Genomic DNA, 17521 nt, shown 5'->3' with positions numbered 1-17521 from the left:
GCAGTAGACCCAGCGCCAACCCAGTTGAGGGAGGGTGCAAGGAGCCTGGGATCTCAGACGAAACTGAACAGGTCACATGCCGGGGGCAAGACAGGCCAATACAGCTTGGCATGGGGCCGGCCCTAGAGGGCTAAATTCAGCTCTTCCTTCCTGAGCACTCCTGGCCACAGTCAGAGCATCTCTAGTCTCTTATGGGGGACTGGAGCAGATGACCTGGGAGAGAGGAAGTGGAGTCTGGCCTCCCCTGCAGGTAAGGGGCAGGGCGCCAGGGGAAAGAAGAGGCCATGCCACTGTCCTGGGCTGCAGTTATCAAAATAGATTCTGGTATAAAATAGCAGCTGCCCCTCACCTCTCCTCGCACCCAAGAGCTGAAATACACACACCGGGTGCGAAGCTGCCGACCAAACGCACCAGACGCACCCCACTCCCTAATGCCTCAGCTATCGGCAACAGGCGGGATGAACCAGAGCGAAAAGGTGCCAGGTGGGTAAAGGACAGGGCATCAGGGCCCTAGCAACTGGAGGGAGAGCAGCACAGATGGCACCCCGTGCGAGGACAGAGCGACCTCTGCCCAGGCTGGCACACCCCTGATGCCCTGCCAGTAGCAAGGCAGATCAGTGCCAAGCCCCCAGGAGGAGCTGCTAGCCCCAGCTGGCAAAGCACCAGAGGCAGCAAGACAGCCAGGATCTGGCCTCCTGCTGCCCTGCTGGCAACACAGCAAGATGCCTGGTGGCCAGGCTGGCTAATCATGGCCCCCAAGGGGCTTGGGAGCATGGTGCTGCGACAGCCAGCAGGTACCCGTGCTTCCCAGCTCCAGTGCGATTCAGTGCCTACCTATGCCCAGAAGGGGAGGGGCAGCGAAGGGCATGCCAGCGTGGGGGGGGGGGCAGGGGGAGTGGAGGGGGGAGGGCGCTGCAGTGGCAATTGGGAAGGTTGGGGATTAAACCAGTTTCTTGGCCTCGAAGAAGCTCTTGAGGTGTCTCATCTGCCAGATGCCAGTGAGGATGAGGATGATGGTCTGGGCAATGGACCACCACAGCACCCGCTGGTTGGTGCTCTCGCTGGTCATGCGGAACCGCTCCTCCCGGTACTGTGGGGGGAACAAATGGGAAGAGGAGTCAGAGCGGATGGGGAACCCTCCCCAATCCCTGCCCCCCAGGCACAACGCCACCCCCCCCTCGGCAGGTCCCTCTCCATCTCACCCCAAATCATTGCCCCTGCTACTGCGCAGCCAGCATATGGCGCCCTCTTCACGTGCACAAGCAGGCACCCCCACACTTACTGCCCCCCACCAATGGCTTCCATACCGGGCAGGTCTCCCACATGCACACTTACATCCCCTGCCAACAGCTTCCAGATTAGGCAGGCACCAACCCACTCAGTCCCCAATGGTCCCAGGTGTGACACAGACCAGGATCAGGTGAAGCAGAGGGGGCGGGCACTGCCATCCTATGCCCAGCTGCCTCATGTCACCCCCACTCCTAATGAATCCCACCTCATCCAGCCACAATCCGAAGCACATCTCGCATTGCCCCTTTGGCAAAACATGAGGCCAAGTGTGTGTTTTCAGCCTGTACGTCCCCCTAATGAGCCCTCTCTGCCATGGCCACTGGGCTGGCTTTCCTGCCACAGTTCCCTGTCCCAGCCCTATGCAGATTCCAAGAACGCCAACCAGCACTCAGCGAGCAGGTGTTACAACCTTGAACTCTCTGGGGAGAGTTGTGGGGGGGGATGGACAGTCACCTCAGTAACCCTCAAGAGCCCCACACCCACATACCCCGGGGCCCCTTACCCTTTGGTAGTTCTGCTCCTTCTGGATCTGCTCCACTTGGTCTAGCAGCTGCCGGGCTCGGAGCTGCAGCTCTGTCAGCTTGTCCTTGGCTGCAATCTCGGGGTAGTTGTTGGTGTGCTCCCCGACCTGGATGTCCAGGTGCACGCGCTGCACATGGCACACATGGGGTCAGAGGCACAGGGCTTCCAGCAACATGGCACATGCAGTTACAGGTTAAAGCCCCAGGGAATCTGTCCTTCAGCTTCCACGCATCCTCTGGCCCCCTCCCTCCAGGATCTGAGAGCACTTTACACATATCAGAGAGACCCACTTCCCCTTCCCACAAGCAGTAGGTATTACCCCTGTGCTACAGCTGGAGAAACTGAGGCACAGAGAAGGCAGGCAATGGCCCATGGTGATCATCCTGGGAGAGAGTGGCAGAGCCAGGATTGGAGCCCAGGGAGCCCAGTCAGGCACGTTAGGCAGACAGCCCTTCCCCATAGCCAACAGGCAGTGTTTCAACTGCTCTCCCTCAAGAAACGGACAACCTGCACCCTGAGCCCTCCGCCCCGCCGGGTTTAGAGGCAGAGCCGGGGTGAAGCACTGGGGGATTCTCTTACCAGCTTGCCGCCTGCGAAGAGCGCCATGCGCGTGGAGTTGGAGTGCAGGCAGATCTGGTGCTCACCCGGGGTGTGCGAGGTGAAGGTGAAGCGGCCCTCTGAGCCATACTGCCGGGACAGAATCACCTGGAACCGCCAGCGACAGAGTCGTGAGTGGCGAGCAAGCCCCGCCATCCCACCCCACAGTGCCAGCGAGCTGCTGATGGTACTTTCCTAGGGCAAGGGAAACCTTGGGCCAGCGAAGCCCGCAGCCCATGAGATCTGGCCCCAAAGGGCAGCAGAGGCCTTACCAAAGGGAGGCACCAGGATCTGGGCAGCAGAAAGGAAGAGGACACACGAAGGTGCCCCTGTGCAGGATAACTGGGCTCTGCCTGAAGCAGCAGGTCAAGTCCGGGCAGGAGGCACCGCCACCCCCAGCATTACCTTTCCATCAGGATCCTTCACTTCCACATGCATGCCCAGCCCCGGCGTGGAGGGCAGGAACGACTCTGACTGCTTGTCCCACAGCTGGGTGCGGTAATTCCCTGCATGACAGAGATGGGGATCAGGGCGGGGCCTGCCCTCATACCCCCAGCTGGCCCTGCCCTCCGCCCCCCCACCCCCTACTCCGTTACCTTCCACTGCCCTGTACTACTCCACCCCCCCATCACTCCCTACTGCCCCCACTGACCTGTCACCTCAACACCCCCACCCCTGCTGCCCATTACCCCAAACACCCTGCCCCACATCAAACCCAGTCCACTGCCCCCCATCCCCACGTCACTCCCCTCCCCTGTCAGCCGCCCACCCTCGTCATGTCAACTCCCACTCCCTCCTGTCAGCCCCCCCGTACCCTTCACCCCCCCATGTCAGCTTCCTCGTGTCAGCTCCCCCCAACCCCCCCGTGTCAGCCCCCCCACACCCCCGTGTCAGCCCCCTGCGCTGGTTGGTCTCTCCCATCTCCCCCCCCCCCCTCCTCCTCCTCACCGATCACCATGGTCTCGTCTGGGATCTCCTCGATGAAGCAGCGCTTCTCGGTCTCCCCGATGTGAAAGTAGAGCGCATGCGCCCCCCGGCCCGCCAGTTGCGCCAGCAGCACTAAGGCCGCCACTGTCCGCAGCATCCCGGGCAGCCGCTCCCCACCACCGGCCATGGACAGCCCCGCTCCCTCTCCCGGCCTATCGCGCATGCCTTGCCACGGCTCCCCGGGGATTGAGGACGACGCGCATGCGCAATCACTCGGACGCCTGGCCCTGGAGGAGAACTGCGCACGCGCCATACCTGGGCGAAGGGCCCTGAGCATGCGCAGCGTACAACCACCACTCACGCAGCCACACGCCACAGGTACGGGTGCGCGCGGGGATGCGGAGCGTCCTTCAGCCCCGCCCCTAAACCTGTTGAGGGAGGGGATCGCGCATGCGTAGAATCTGTTAGCGCCTGAATGTAATGAGCATGCGCCCCGTAGCCTCGCTGCTTGGCGGGTTGATTCAGTGGCTATAGCCCACTGCTTACAATGGGGGAGCTAGAGGTTCGAGACTGGTGCTATCGGCCAGGACGGCTGGGTCCTGTTTGCAACTGGGACAAGGCTCCTAGGTCCCATCCAGTCTCTGCTATTGCTCTGTAGCCTATCAGAGGGGTGGCTTGTGGGGAGGGCAGCGTTAAGGTGTTTCTATTCTGGAGAGGTGCCTGCTGCTCACTGATTTCCCTGCTGTTTTCATATCCTGCCAGAGTCCAACCAATATTCCTGAGCACTTGGAGCCAAACGCGAAGGCGGGTGGGGGCTCCATTTTGGAAGTTCTTCCCAAGGTTTTATTGACTCAGGCAAAGCTGCTTGGCTGGGAAACTCTAATTTTGATCTTCCTGGCGAGGGACGTTGACCAGGACTGGGGGAGGGTGTGTGGCCCAGTTAAAGTCCACAGGGGCTGGTGCAGACTTTTTGAAGTACACATGGCCCAGGAGAGGCTCTGCTATAAATTCTGCGTGGCCCAAATGCAGATGGGTGGAATTACACAGGACCAGCCTGGAAGGAACAAGAAGAAAACTAGCTTATAGGAGGCGCAGGGTTGGAACTGTACAGGCAGGAAATTGTCACGTGGAGGTTGGGGGATTTCTGGAAAGGAATGGGTTCAATCCAGCATGGGTCCTGCATGGCTAACAGTCCACTGGGATCCCTGAGTGAGCTGGAAGATGTAGTTCATGGGAGGCAGTGGGGTGTCCAGTGCCTGACCTTACAGCACTCAAATGAATGTTCTACTCCGGATGACCACAAGGTGCTGTTGTCATAGGTTTTAGATACGTGGACACAGATGTGGCTACATGTCTCAAACACTGGATCTCCCATGTCCTAGGGAGCAAATCAATTCTCCCTGTCAGTGGATGATGAGGCCAAGATGACAGAGATGACAGTCACACAAATAGCTCATAAAAATCTTACAGAAAATTCCTATCTCTGTCACACAGGGACAAGTCAATCAGGCCTGTTCTGGGTGATGCTGGGACAGGTTAGGAAGTATCAGCCCAACCCCCTTCTCAAAGCAGGACCAATCCCCAGACAGATTTTTGCCCCAGATCCCTAAATGGCCCCATAAGGATTGAACTCACAACCCTGGATTTAGCAGGCTAATGCTCAAACCACTGAGCTATCCCTCCCCCCAGCTTCTGTCTCCTGTCTTAACCCAAAACGCCTGCCCTGGCCTCCTCAGGGCCAAATCTTAACGGCACTTTAGTGGCCATCCTGAGTTGAACATTCGTTTGAGTGCAATATTTGGCTTTGTCCTGGTGCATTTCCCATTGGTCCTATTGTCTTTCCTGCATCAACGGTTCTCTCCATGGTCCTCTGGGCAGCTCAAACCATGGTGAGAATGGCCAGACAGGGTGGTGGGAGTGTTCTGTGGCATGGAAGCTGTAAACATTGGGCGTCCCTACCTGGGTACGGCCATAGGGCAAGTGCAGTAAATATTGGCACTGGTTTTGCAGGCCATGGTGATTCTGGTGTGGGTAACCAAGCCAGAGGACCCAGCTGCTACTGGCATCCTGAAGCTGGCCAGCCCTTATGCTGCTCGCCTGTTTGCTGCGGTGGCATGGGCCCAGCACGTCGCAGAGTAGCATGGGAAAGCCTCCTGTGGCGGGGGAAGAAACAAGACTGCCTTCCTTAGCAGAGAGGGTCATGGAGGATCTTCTGCAAGGAGGGATCTTTCTGCAACTTGGCCTGGAACTCAGCAGCTGGGAAAGGGATGGGGGCCTGCTCCCTCTCGCCGGCTGGGTCTGAAGCCGCAGCCCCTCTGAGCCTTGTCCCTGGGCACTCCCGCCCCTCCGGGGTGGGGTCCTGTGCCTCCGGCGAGGTACCCTCCCCGAGATCAGGGCATAGTGCCCCTCGCCGGCTCTGGCTATGGATCATGACTAGGGCGTTCTGAGGGTTGCTTGGCCAATCCTCTAGGTCACCCCATCAACACCTCAGTGGGCAAATGGTGGTGCACCCCCACGTCCTTGGAGCCCTCCTTGGCCCCCCATTTCAGATGTGCCCTCACCACGGGCACCTTGAATGGGGTCCTGCTTACACCCATCCAGGGTCAGGTAGGCATCGGGCACCACCCGATCTGGGGCCACCATCTCGGCCCGGGAGGGCCAGCGTCACCTCAGCACCTGTGTCCCAGTATCCATTGACCTTTCTCCCATCCACTTCCAGGGGAACAAGGCACTCGCTCCGCAGGGACAGCCGCACGCCCATCCTGCAAACTGAGAACCTTGAGTCTGGAGCATTCAGCCCCCCCGGGGAGCTGGTCTGGGAAACTCCTCCCTCCTGAGCAGTGGGTAAGCTGCCAGCCCCCCCCCCCCCACACACACACACACACCTGGGAAGCCCGCCCCTCCTCTGGCTGGGTCCCTACCCAGTTAACCCTGTGAGGGTTTGGTTTGCTCAGTCTGTCCTTGAGCTTGGGGCACTGGGTCCGTATGTGGCCTCTCTGGCCACAGTAATAACAAGTCACATTCCGTTGGTCCCCTCGAGCTGGTCGGTTGATCCTGGTGCTGGTTGTTCCCCTTGAGACGGGGTTCTCCACATTCCCCCTTTGGGGGATCCCAGGGTGACATACTCTTTGCGCCGTGGTGGGCTTATTCTTTTGGGACTCCTCCGTTCCACCCTCTGACCGGCTGTCCACAAACTCGTCGGCCAGCTGCCCTGCGGTCTGCAGGTCCTCTGGCTTTTTGTCCACCAACCATATCCTGAGGCACAGGACCCTACCCTGGTGGGGAGGGAGCATCCAGGGACAAGGCTCAGAGGGGCTGCGGCTTCAGACCCAGGCAGTGAGAGGGAGCAGGTCCCCATCCTTTCCCCAGCCTCTGAGTTCCAGGCCGAGTTGCAGAAAGATCGCTCCTTGCAGAAGCTAAGAACCTGGCTGGCCTCAGTGCGGTACATACCATGGGGAGAGGCTGCCAGGAGAGGTTCCTGTGGGAGAAGGGATTCCTGTACTGAGAATGGGCTCCCCCATGGGAAGTGGAGTCATGGGAGATCTGGAGGCAGCTGGTGGTCCCCCAGAAGTATCGCTGCAAGCTACTGTACCTGACCCATGACATCCTTCTCTCAGAACACCAGGGAATCCGGCGTACCAGGCAGAGGCTGCTACAGAACTTTTACTGGCCTGGAGTCTTTAATACTGTCCATCAGTATTGCTGATCCTGTGACTCCTGTCAGAGGGTGGGGAAGGCCCAGGACAAGGGGAAAGCAGCTCTGAGACCTTTGCCCATCATAGAGGAGCCTTTTCAGAAGGTGGCTGTGGACATAGTGGGGCCTCTCAGCAAGACAACCCAGTCGGGGAAGAAATACATTCTGGTGGTGGTAGATTTTGCAACCCGTTACCCCGAGGCGGTGGCCTTGTCTTCTATCGAAGCAGACACAGTGGCAGATGCACTGCTGACCATTTTCAGCTGAGTGGGGTTCCCCAAGGAAGTCTTGACAGACCAAGGATCCAACTTCATGTCAGCCCTGCTCCGGTGCTTGTGGGAGAAATGTGGGGTCCGGCGCATCTGGGTCTCAGCATATCACCCCCAGTCCAATGGGCTGGTGGAGAGGTTCAGTGGAAGATGATGCTGAAAAGCTTTAGGAACCAGCACCCGCAGGATTGGGACAAGTACTTACCTCACCTGCTGTTCATGTATAGGGAAGTGCCCCAGGAGTCTACTGGGTTTTCGCCTTTTGAACTGTTATATGGAAGAAGGATAAGGGGGGCCCTGGACCTGATGAGAGATGAATGGGAGGGGAAGGCCACTCCCGATGGAGAATCAGTGGTGGAGTATGTCTTGACCTTCCAAGAAAGACTTGCTGAGCTCATGGGCTTGGCCAAGGAGAATCTGGCCAGAGCCCAGAGGAAGCAGAAGGTCTGGTATGACCGCACGGCGTAGGCCCGCGCCTATGCCACCGGAGACCGGGTGATGGTTCTCATCCCCGTGAGAAAAAACAAACTACAAGCCACCTGGGAAGGTCCTTTCAAGGTTGTCAAGCAACTAAATGAGGTAAACTATGTGGTGGAACTGTCTAACTGGGCACTCCGCCACCGGGTGTACCATGTTAATATGATGAAGCCATATTATGACAGGGGGAATGTGGTGTTGGCCGTGTGTGGACATTGAGAGGAGCAGGGAGATGACCCTTTAGTAGATCTATTCCCTGAGACAGGAGCTGGCTCCTCCCTGGAAACAATTCCCCTCTCTGATCGGCTAACCCCTGCCCAGCAAGCTGAGATCAGAGGGGTGCTGCATTTGTACCGACAGCTGTTTTCCAACCAGCCTGGACTCACTAATCTGACTGTCCACCGGGTAGAGACAGGATCACATCCTCCTATAAGATGCTCCCCCTTCCGAGTCACAGGGAAAACCGCTCAGGACCTGGAAAGAGAGGTCAGTGACATGCTGGCTTTGGGGGTGATCCAGCCATCTTCCAGCCCTTGGGCCTCGCCTGTGGTGCTGGTCCCCAAAAAGGACGGGTCGATCTGGTTCTGTGTGGACTATCAGAAGCTTAATGCCATCACCGTGTCTGATGCCTACCCCATGCCTAGGCCTGACGAGCTCCTAGACAAGCTGGGAGGAGCTCGGTACCTTACCACCATGGATCTTACAAAGGGCTACTGGCAAGTGCCACTGGATGCAGATGCCAGGCTGAAGTCTGCCTTTATCACCCCTCTGGGGCTCTATGAGTTCCTGGCCCTGCCTTTCGGCCTCAAGGGGGCGCCTGCTACCTTCCAGCACCTGCTGGATCAGCTACTGAGGGGGATGGAGAGTTTTGCGGTGGCGTACATTGATGACATCTGTGTCTTTAGCCAGACCTGGGAGGACCATGTGTCCCAGGTTAAACAGTGCTGGACGGACTCCAGGAGGCTGGGCTGACCATAAAAGCTGAGAAGTGCAGGGTGGGGATGGCTGAAGTATCTTACCTGGGCCACCGGGTGGGGAGCGGCTGCCTAAAGCCAGAACCAGCCAAGATGGAGGCCATCAGAGACTGGCCCGCTCCCCAAACCAAAACGCAGGTCCAAGCCCTTATTGGAATGGCGGGGTATTATCGAAGATTTGTGCCACACTTTAGCTCCATAGCCACCCCATCACTGAGCTATGCAAGAAGGGAAAGCCAGACAAGGTGGTCTGGACCGAGCAGTGCCAGAAGGCTCTGTGTGCGCTGAAGGAGGCTCTGGTCAGTGGCCCAGTTCTGGTAAACCCAGACTTTGACAAGCCCTTTATGGTGTTCACCGACGCTGGGTGCGGTGTTAATGCAGGTTGATGAAAAAGGGGAAAGACACCCCATCATGTACTTGAGCAAGAAGTTGTTACCTCGGGAGCAAAACTACGCAGCCATGGAGAAGGAGTGCCTGGCCATGGTGTGGGCCCTTAAGAAACTACTGCCATGTCTATTTGGGTTACACTTCACTGTGTACACTGTGAAGTGTCCCCATGACCTGGCTACACCAGATGAAAGGAGACAATGCCAAGCTCCTGAGGTGGAGTCTGCTCCTGCAGGATTACGATATGGAGGTGGTCCATGTTAAGGGGAGTGTGTGACATTATTGACATAAGCTATGACCGTATAGATCATTGTTGCAACCACTGTTATATATTTGCAGCAAATATTGTACAAAGGTTTCAGAGTAGCAGCCGTGTTAGTCTGTATCCGCAAAAAGAACAGGAGTACTTGTGGCACCTGAGAGACTAACAAATTTATTAGAGCATAAGCGGGCTGTAGCCCACGAAAGCTTATGCTCTAATAAGTTTGTTAGTCTCTAAGGTGCCACAAGTACTTCTGTTCTTTGTACAAAGGTTATCATGTAAGGTGTCTATGGAAAGGTTATGATTTGCTGATTATGATTATGCTATCTGTATGGGTGTATCATTTTTGTAGTTGACATTATGAATATTGGCTATGTACTTGTATCTCAATGTGTTTTGATTCTAAGTAGCCTCCGTGAAGCATTTGGTCAGCTTCTTGAGAAAGGACTATTCTCAGTAAGTGCCCAGTCAAGAAACACTTAACTGATAATGGACTTTGGGAGATGCCAATCCACATCTGAGCTTTCCTGGGAACGTTCAAACTAACATGTAAACAATGGCGTCAGCCTGTAAAGAACTGAGTCATGCATGGACATGTGACTTGCCCATGTGACTCCAAACTCCATCTTGCTGCTGTAATTTCCACAGTAAGAATAAAGGGGTGTCCTTCCACATTTCAGAGGATATAAAAGGCCTTGGAAACCCCTCCATCTTGTCTTCAATCCTGCTTCTTGCCTCTGGAGGAACCTTGTGTGACAAAGTGGGACTGTTCTTAATCTTTTCTCTGAATACTGTGTGGGTGCCTCAGTTTCCCCTATGCATTTCTTAAGTCTCCAGTGTGCATAAATGGCTGACACTTTGTATCCTGGCAACAAATGGCTGGGGCCCTTCCCCCCTGCAAGGGAATAGCTAAAGATGAACAAAGAGATCAGGTGACCTCCTGGCCCGGGGGGGAAAAAACAAAGGCCAGAAAGGAGGGGCTGGAGGGGGTTTCAGTTTGGAGCTGGCTGGGGACTAGGAGTGAGGGCAGATGGGGGTGTCTGCCTCGCGGGGCCCCAGAATGGACCCGGCTGAGGGGTCCGGTTCCCTGTACCCACAAGCTCTGTTTTAGACCGTGTTCCTGTCATCTAATAAACCTCTGTTTTACTGGCTGGCTGAGAGTCACGTCTGATTGCGAAGTTGAGGGTGCAGGACCCTCTGGCTTCCCCAGGACCCAGCCTGGGCGGACTCGCTGTGGGAAGCGCACGGAGGGGGATATGCTGAATGCTCCAAGGAGAGACCCAGGAGGTGAAGCTGTGTGAGCTTCTTGCCCTGAAGACAGTCTGCTCCGAGGGAGAGGAGGCTCCCCAAAGTCCTGACTGGCTTTGTGGGCAGCAGTTCCAGAGCATCGCCCGGGGACTCCATGACAACTGGTGGCAGAGGTGGGATGTACTGCACCCCGTGAATGGCGCTGCTTGCTGTAAGTGACTGGGGAGCAGTAAAACAAAGGAGGGATAACAAGGACCAGGCGTGCTGAAGGCTCAGAGAGGGACGGTTTCAGGGGGCGATTAACCTTTGGGAGTGTGTGACCAGCGAGAAGGACTGTTGGAGTAACGGGGTCCTCCTGAGGACTGCAGCGAGCAGTCTCAGGGGCGGAGGAGCTTGCCGCTCGACCCTGGGAGAGAGAAGGACTTTTGCAGTGACAGGGTTCCCCTGGGGATTGCAGCGGGCGTCCCAGGGGCGGAGGAGTCTGCAGCTCAACCCTGGCAAAGAGGTGGTGACCTCGAGAAGGGCTGGCACACTAGGGGTTCTTCCTGGAAACCATGGGGGAGCTGAGAGCACACGGGCCTCTGAGTCCAAAGCAACTTGGGAACAGCGGAGTGATGGCCTATCACCATCTCCTTAAGAAGGACATTGTAATCCTGTGCAAAAAGAGAGGGTTACGCATTGGGAAGTTCACCAAGGCCCAGTTAATCGTGCAGCTGGAGGACGAGGACTGCTCTAAGGAGCAGATTCCTGACCCAGATGGGGCTACAAGAGGATCTGGAAGCAGCAGGAGCAGTAGCCAGGCATCCCCAAGAGTCTGGTCCCCAACCAGATGGGGGTCTTCACGATTGGGTTCCCCATCAGGGGGTCGGACACAGATGGGACTGGAGCTGAGTCCGAGAAAGCAAGAGGACCATGAGAGAGAGCAAGAGCCCGAGAAAAAGCTGCAGGAGAAGCAGCAGCAGCATGGACTGGCGATGGTGGAGCGGAGAGGCATAGGGGACTTCCCAGGGGTGGGTGGGGATAGACCCCAGGCTGCCAGTTCCGCAGAGAACCTCGATACTAAATTGCTGCCCCTGGTTAAGAAGGGGGGGGGGATGTGGATGCCCACCACACTGCCTTCAAACAGGTGGGCGATTTGAACCAGGGGGACCCTGCGGAAAAGCCCCAGTATCTAGCTCCCTTGCTGGGTCCCAAGGCCATAGACGCTGTCAACCAGATGAGTGAGATGGTGGACAGGATCCCACTCCTGGCCTGGGCCTATATGTCGGCGTGGAGTCTCCTGGGCTCAGGCCCCTCGGACCCCCAGTGGGAGCGGAAGGTGGGGGTCAATGGGGAGACATGCCTAGGGTGGCGAGACCCTGGGACAGAGAGAACTGTTGTCAGGCCCTGGGTGGTGCAGCCGCAGATGCTGAGGGGCTGTGTGACCTGGGTGAAGGTCCCCGGGATGAAGCCCCTCGCCCTGCCTATGGCCCGGATCCCTCTGCAGACACAGGAGGGGTCGGGCTGGCTGGTAGTTGGGGTTCTCCAGGATATCGGCTGTGAGGCCCTGTTGGGGGGTGACTGTGTCTCTTTGGGACAGGATCCAGTAGGGTTACCATATTTCAATACTGAAAAAAGAGGACACTCCACGGGGCCCCGGCCCCGCCCCTGCCCCAACTCCGCCCCTGCCCCAACTACTCCGCCCCTTCCCCAAAGTCCCCGCCCCAACTCTGCCCCCTCCCCTGAGCACCCCGCATTCCCCCTCCTTCCTCCTGCCCCCCAGGCTCTGGCTGCTGCTGCACTGGGGAAGTTGCTTCAGCCCCCGCTGCGGTGAAGAGCGGCGGGAGCCAGGAAAGTTGGAGCCCGGGGAGGAGGCAGCTGCGCGCTCGGATGCCGCCCGCCGCCTCTGTGCCCCTGCAGATTGGGGGAGTTGTTAGTTTTGCTGCAGCCACTCCACTCACACTTGGGGTCCCCCAAGCGTCTTTTGCCCGAGTGAGTGGCTGTAGCAAAACTAACAACTCCCCCGATCTGCGGGGGCACAGACGCGGCGGGCGGCATCCAAGCACGCAGCCGCCTGCTCCCCGGGCTCCTGCTGCTGCTGCGCTGGGGAAGTTGCTTCGGCCCTGGCGCGCGGTGGAGAGCGGCAGGAGCCGGGAAAGTTGAACCCCGGGGAGGAGGCGGTCCCTTACCATGCCTCCCTATTTTCCCGGACATGTTCGGCTTTTTGGAAATTCCTCCCAGACAGGGATTTGAGGACCAAAAAGCCGGACACGTCCGGGAAAATTCGGACGTATGGTAACCCTAGGATCCAGGCCCTGCTCCTGTTGTCAGTAGCTACCGGTGTGGTTCTCTGCTCTTGTTCGATGATGATAACAGTCAGCTGCGTGTGTGTTCCCTCTGTGTGCTACCCCAGCTCTGCGCAGATAGCTGACACCGCAGACCCTGAGAATACCCCCAAAGACCACAGACTCTAGTAAGGTACGAAGGAACCCGAGCCAGGTTTATTGTCAAACAAAGCACAGTAATAGTTTTCTATAGACTCTACAGGACATACTACGAATACGTGCCCCCTGGCAATGGACACAGCTCAGTCAGTGGCGGGACTTTCCACTGCCCCCTAGGCTGGCCAAAGATGCGCACTCCGGGACCTACTTTTATACAGTTACAGGACAGATTACTCATCCCTACTAACGTATTGAGGTACAGCTCCTTGACTCATTGGGGGCTGTCTCCTCCTTTGATCATGTTGTTTCTATCCATCACGCTGTCTTTTTGACCCTGTCTTTAAGATGCACCTGCTTCTAGCAGCCCTCTTCTTTCCAACTTCTGTGAGAGGGGCCTGCCTCTGGCTCACAGCCCAGCTTTTGCTTAGCAATGCCTGGAAGTACTTTGGGTCAGCCTTCAGGCCTCAGACTGGGCCTTTGATACAAGAGGTTATGTTTCAGGGCCTCATCTTACTATACCTGTAACGGCCAAGGAGCTTGCTGCTGCTGGGGGGGGGGGGGGGGGAGTCCTCTCTCTGGCCCTAGCTCTGGGGCAGCCTATCTGCACCCCAAGTTCCTTATCCCCAGCCCTGCCCCACCCCAGAGCCTGTGCCCCCAGCACCCCAACCCTGAGCACCCTCCTGCACTGTGAACCCCTCATCCCCAGCCCCACCCCAGAACCCTCACCTGAGGGGGAAAACATGCAACTTAAATTTGGTGGTCAGTTTGGAGTATCATTGTGTTTAGCGCAATACTTGATTATTTTACACCCTTTAAAGTATATAACTGGTCGTATACAGGTGTTACGAAGTGGGAATGTTCTTAATGTTTTCTCTGAATACTGTGTGGGTGCCTCAGTTTCCCCAATGCATTTCTTAAGGATCTAGATGGTGGGATAAGGGGGTGTGATTGTTGTAGAGCCCTAGAGGGCCAGTGTGATGCTGTCTGCACAGAGAATGGCCGACACCCTGTCTCCAGGCAACTGATGGCCTGGGCCGCTCTCCTGCAAGGTGTCAACTGAAGGTGTTGGAGAACAGAGAGATCAGGTGGCCTCCTAATGCTTGGAAAAGAGACAAAGGCCAGAGGAGGGAGTGTCAGTGCCTGTGCGGACTTCCGGGAAGCGCACGGTGTGGAAAGGGATGCTGGGATGCTCTAGAACTACTCCATACAAAGGCAGTCAGGACTCTGGGGGAGCCTCCTCTCTCTGAGCATACTGTCTCCAGGGCAAGAAGCTTACACCTTCCTGGGTCTGACCTCAGAGCATTCAGCGTGCCCTTTCACACCGTGCGCTTCCCACAGCAAGTCCACACAGGCGGGGCTCCTACGGAAGCCAGAAGGTCCTGCACCCCAACTCCGCAGTTAGACGTGACTCTCAGTCAGCCGGTAAAACAGAAGGTTTATTAGACGACAGGAACACAGTCTAAAACAGAGCTTGTAGGTACAGAAAAGAGGACCCCTCAGTCAAGTCCATCTTTGGGGGTAGGGAGCCCAGACCCAAGTTCTGGGCCTCTCCCCATTTCCCCAGCCAGCTCCAAACTGACACTCCCTCCAGCCTCTCCTCTGGCCTTTGTGTCTCTTCCGGACAAGGAGGCCACCTGATCTCTTTGTCCCCAACACCTTCAGTTGGCACCTTGCAGGGGAAACTGAGGCACCCACACAGTATTCAGAGAAAACATTAAGAACATTCCCACTTCATCACAACAGGTACAACAAAATATAATATAGACTCATAGACTTTAAGGTCAGAAGGGACCATTATGATCATCTAGTCTGACCTCCTGCACAACGCAGGCCACAGAATCTCACCCACCCACTCCTGTAACAAATCCCTAACCTATGCCTGAGTTATTGAAGTCCTCAAATTGTGGTTTAAAGACCTCAAGGTGCAGAGAATCCTCCAGCAAGTGACCCGTGCTCCATGCTGCAGAGGAAGGCGAAAAACCTCCAGGGCCTCTGCCAATCTGCCCTGGAGGAAAATTCCTTCCCGACCCCAAATATGGCGATCAGTTAAACCCTGAGCATGTGGGCAAGACTCACCAGCCAGCACCCAGGAAAGAATTCTCTGTAGTAACTCAGATCCCACCCCATCTAACATCCCATCACAGACCATTGGGCATAGTTACCTGCTAATAATCAAAGATCAATTAATTGCCCAAATTAGGCTGTCCCATCATACCATCCCTTCCATAAACTTATCAAGCTTAGTCTTGAAGACAGATATGTCTTTTGCCCCCACTACTCCCCTTGGAAGGCTGTTCCAGAACTTCACTCCTCTAATGGTTAGAAACCTTCATCTAATTTCAAGTCTAAACTTCCTAATGTCCAGTTTATATCCATTTGTTCTTGTGTCCACATTGGTACTAAGCTTGAATAATTCCTCTCCCTCCCTGATATTTATCCCTCTGATATATTTATAAAGAGCAATCATATCTCCCCTCAGCCTTCTTTCGGTTAGGCTAAACAAGCCGAGCTCTTTGAATCTCCTTTCATAAGACAGGTTTTCCATTCCTCGGATCATCCTAGTAGCCCTTCTCTGCACCTGTTCCAGTTTGAATTCATCCTTCTTAAACATGGGAGACCAGAACTGCACACACTATTCCAGATGAGGTCTCACCAGTGCCTTGTATAACGGTACTAACACCTCCTTATCTTTACTGGAAATACCTCGCCTGATGCATTCCAAGACCGCATTAGCTTTTTTAACGGCCATATCACATTGGCGGCTCATAGTCATCCTGTGATCAACCAGTACTCCGAGGTCCTTCTCCTCCTCTGTTACTTCCAACTGATGTGTCCCCAATTTATAACCAAAATTCTTGTTATTAATCCCTAAATGCATGACCTTGCACTTTTCACTATTAAATTTCATCCTATTACTATTATTCCAGTTTACAAGGTCATCCAGATCTTCCTGTATGATATCCCGGTCCTTCTCTGTATTAGCAATACTTCCCAGCTTTGTGTCAGCCGCAAACTTTATTAGCACATTCCCACTTTTTGTGCCAAGGTCAATAATAAAAAGATTAAATAAGATTGGTCCCAAAACCGATCCCTGAGGAACTCCACTAGTAACCTCCTTCCAGCCTGACAGTTCACCTTTCAGTACGACCCGTTGTAGTCTCCCCTTTAACCAGTTCCTTATCCACCTTTCAATTTTCACATTGATCCCATCTTTTCCAATTTAGCTAATAATTCCCCATGTGGAACCGTATCAAATGCCTTACTGAAATTGAGGTAAATTAGATCCACTGCATTTCCTTTGTCTAAAAAATCTGTTACCTTCTCAAAGAATGAGATCAGGTTGGTTTGGCACGATCTACCTTTTGTAAAACCAGGTTGTATTTTGTCCCAATTACCATTGACCTCAATGTCCTTAACTACTTTCTCCTTCAAAATTTTTTCCAAGACCTTACATACTACAGATGTCAAACTAACAGGCCTATAGTTACTCGGATCACTTTTTTTCCCTTTCTTAAAAATAGGAACTATGTTAGCAATTCTCCAGTCGTACAGTACAACCCCTGAGTTTACTGATTCATTAAAAATTCTTGCTAATGGGCTTGCAATTTCATGTGCCAGTTCCTTTAATATTCTTGGATGAAGATTATCTGGGCCCCCCGATTTAGTCCCATTAAACTGTTCGAGTTTGGCTTCTACCTCGGATGCGGTAATATCTACCTCCATATCCTCATTCGTCATCCTACCATTATCCCTAAGCTCCTCATTAGCCTCATTAAAGACTGAGGCAAAGTATTTGTTTAGATATTGGGCCATGCCTAGATTATCCTTAACCTCCACTCCATCCTCAGTGTTTAGCGGTCCCACTTCTTCTTTCTTTGTTTTCTTATTTATATGGCTATAGAACCTTTTACTATTGGTTTTAATTCTCTTTGCAAGGTCCAACTCTACATGGCTTTTGGCCTTTCTCACTTTATCCCTACATGTTCTGACCTCAATAAGGTAGCTCTCCTTGCTAATCCCTCCCATCTTCCACTCCTTGTAGGCTTTCTGCTTTTTCTTAATCACCTCTCTGAGATGCTTGCTCATCCAGCTTGGTCTACAACTCCTGCCTATGAATTTTTTCCCTTTTCTTAAAGCAAGTGCTGCTTCTGACTTTCCACTTTTAATTGACCCTTGTAATCTTGTGGCGCCGACGCGTTGTAGCTTCATTTTATCCCAGCAACAAATTCTTGATTTGTAGGACCGCTAATGATCAACAATGGATAAATTCTTAATAAAGTTACCCAGAGAAAAAGAGAAAAAGGGTAATTCATCAAGTGATGGCCCGAGTTCAACACCCAGCTTTCAAACTGAAGTTATACAAAAGAAAGATGCGGCAAATCTACAAGATAAAAAAAAGAGTTTTCAGCAATCTTGGCTATCAAGATTTTAGTGGTTGGAGTACAATAGCA

The 17521-nt window shown here is 54.5% G+C and overlaps 2 protein-coding genes across 2 annotated transcripts in view; one reads left to right on the top strand and one right to left on the bottom strand.

The window, feature by feature from the left end:
* Positions 1–913: 913 nt before the first annotated feature.
* TMED4 (transmembrane p24 trafficking protein 4) lies at positions 914–3571 on the bottom strand. The gene is made up of 5 exons (XM_065398932.1): positions 3358–3571; positions 2815–2915; positions 2392–2517; positions 1793–1939; positions 914–1090 (listed from the first exon to the last, which is right to left on the bottom strand). The coding sequence occupies exons 1-5, from the start codon at positions 3557–3559 to the stop codon at positions 941–943; spliced, it is 726 nt and encodes a 241-aa protein (XP_065255004.1). The 5' UTR covers positions 3560–3571; the 3' UTR covers positions 914–940.
* The window catches only part of LOC135874180 (interleukin-36 receptor antagonist protein-like), a 32864-nt gene continuing 18864 nt past the window's right edge, over positions 3522–17521 (top strand). Inside the window, exon 1 of the mRNA XM_065398933.1 lies at positions 3522–3714. Coding sequence (XP_065255005.1) covers positions 3522–3714 — 193 coding nt within the window. The remainder of the gene's footprint in view (positions 3715–17521) is intronic.

This window comes from Emys orbicularis, chromosome 2, assembly GCF_028017835.1.
Source record: "Emys orbicularis isolate rEmyOrb1 chromosome 2, rEmyOrb1.hap1, whole genome shotgun sequence".
In the NCBI taxonomy this organism is placed as follows: domain Eukaryota; kingdom Metazoa; phylum Chordata; order Testudines; family Emydidae; genus Emys; species Emys orbicularis.
This window is presented reverse-complemented; position numbering and strand designations above follow the sequence as displayed.

Coding starts and splice junctions, on each gene's coding strand:
- TMED4 (XM_065398932.1), bottom strand. CDS start 3,559: ATGCGCGATAGGCCGGGAGAGGGAGCGGGGCTGTCCATGGCCGGTGGT. Junction 2,916..3,357: donor AGACGAGACCATGGTGATCG/GTGAGGAGGAGG, acceptor TCTGTCATGCAG/GGAATTACCGCACCCAGCTG. Junction 1,091..1,792: donor AGGAGCAGAACTACCAAAGG/GTAAGGGGCCCC, acceptor TTCCCCCCACAG/TACCGGGAGGAGCGGTTCCG.